The sequence below is a fragment of the Solanum tuberosum genome, unplaced genomic scaffold (genome assembly GCF_000226075.1).
Source record: "Solanum tuberosum cultivar DM 1-3 516 R44 unplaced genomic scaffold, SolTub_3.0 scf00272, whole genome shotgun sequence".
Lineage (NCBI taxonomy): Eukaryota > Viridiplantae > Streptophyta > Magnoliopsida > Solanales > Solanaceae > Solanum > Solanum tuberosum.
In genome coordinates, this window is record NW_006239194.1 from 868,440 (window position 1) to 870,001 (window position 1,562).

General features: G+C 34.8%; 1 protein-coding gene across 1 annotated transcript; it reads right to left on the bottom strand.

The window, feature by feature from the left end:
* Nucleotides 1-214: 214 nt before the first annotated feature.
* Nucleotides 215-1,261, bottom strand: LOC102594038 (F-box protein CPR30-like). The gene has a single exon (XM_006358268.2). The coding sequence runs from the start codon at nucleotides 1,259-1,261 to the stop codon at nucleotides 215-217; it is 1,047 nt and encodes a 348-aa protein (XP_006358330.2).
* Between the last annotated feature and the right edge of the window lie 301 nt (nucleotides 1,262-1,562).

Below are 1,562 nucleotides of genomic sequence, written 5' to 3' on the forward strand. Positions count from 1 at the left end.
TGTTTTATACTCTGTTCCTCTCTGTTTTTGGTTATGCTATCCATCTTCCGAACTCAGCGTTTACTGTTTTTGTTGTGTTGTTTGAGTACATAGCATGAGTCTGGTTTAATATTTACAAGCAAAAGAATACTACTAAGAGAGTTCCGAGTTCAATTCATGATATGAAAACACAAAAGAGGTTGTAACTTGAAAAATAAAGTGACATAAGCAAATACTAACTAATTAATTTCGGGAAGATCAAACTTTCTGTGTAAACAAATCCATTCTGAACGACATCAGATTGAGGCCATAATCCAAACGGTCCTTTGGATGTCCTAAAGACATAAGAAATACGATGCAAATCTTCACAACACAGTAGCACTTCTCCATCCGAAAACATATATATCGGTATGGCTGATTGAATATTGGTAGCTAGTATAATAAACGAATTAGTCCAAGATTCGTTGACATAGTCTTTCATTACCCAAATTTTAAAAATGACATCTGTACCAGAATAAACACATAACATTCCTCCCAATTCTGAAACGCCCCGTCCCAACAAGCAATTTGAGTAGAGTTGTTCTGGGAAAGGTATCTCTCTGTACACGTCGTCTGTAATACTAAATGACATCACATAATATTTCGTCAACGATCTAATGAGCCAATGAAATGCCCCATGGACACATACCAAAGAGCCGGTAGATTTAAGCATAGGGTGAGCGTCAATAGGATGCTTATCAAGTAATCTCCAGGAACCACTTTTCAGAGCGAGAATTTCACTGCATGATTTGTCATCAATCTTAAGGATCTTATAGTCATCACTAGCCGAGTCATATCCCAATTCCCAGGTACAATAGTCCTTTGGAAGAATTTTCGGATCGGGAAGTACTATTAATTCTCTCGTGGAAGGGTTCCATAGCAAAAGTTGGAAGTGTTTATCGGGATAATTACAAAACCCCATAAGCGCCATGCCATTGCAACAACAATATAATGAGTAACGCCATGGTTTATCATTACAAGGAAAATCAAGTTTTTGTACGCGCTCAATCTGTTGAACTGACGATAAAGAAGAACAATACAAGGAAAATTCATCATATCTTGGGTTTAATATGTGAACAAGAATTTTTTGGGAATTACCATCATTCCTGGCATGATTGAGATGCTTCTTCGAAAAGTAAGGGTCGGAAATCAATGTCATCCATAACTTTGAAACACATTTGAATCGTAAAAGTGACCGCACAGGTAGCCCGCTCATGATTTCCGTAGCCACATCAACATCCATCTTTTTTGTTTTCTTTAATTTGAATGTTTTGCAACTCTTTTCCCCTAAAATTAAAAATTGAATATATAATACAAAATATTAGAAAGAACCCTACCAAATAAATTCCGTATTTGAACCCCTCCGTGGGCTTGTAATATCATAAAAAAATCTTTCCGTGAAGTTTTAAGTTTCTTTTATTTTCTCAAATTATTATTTAATTATATTTATTATATTGATTCCTAAACTATATAGAAAGAAAAAAAATTAATGAGTCCTGAAGTATATGGTAAGAAGTATTAGTAGAATTAGAATTAATGTAGAC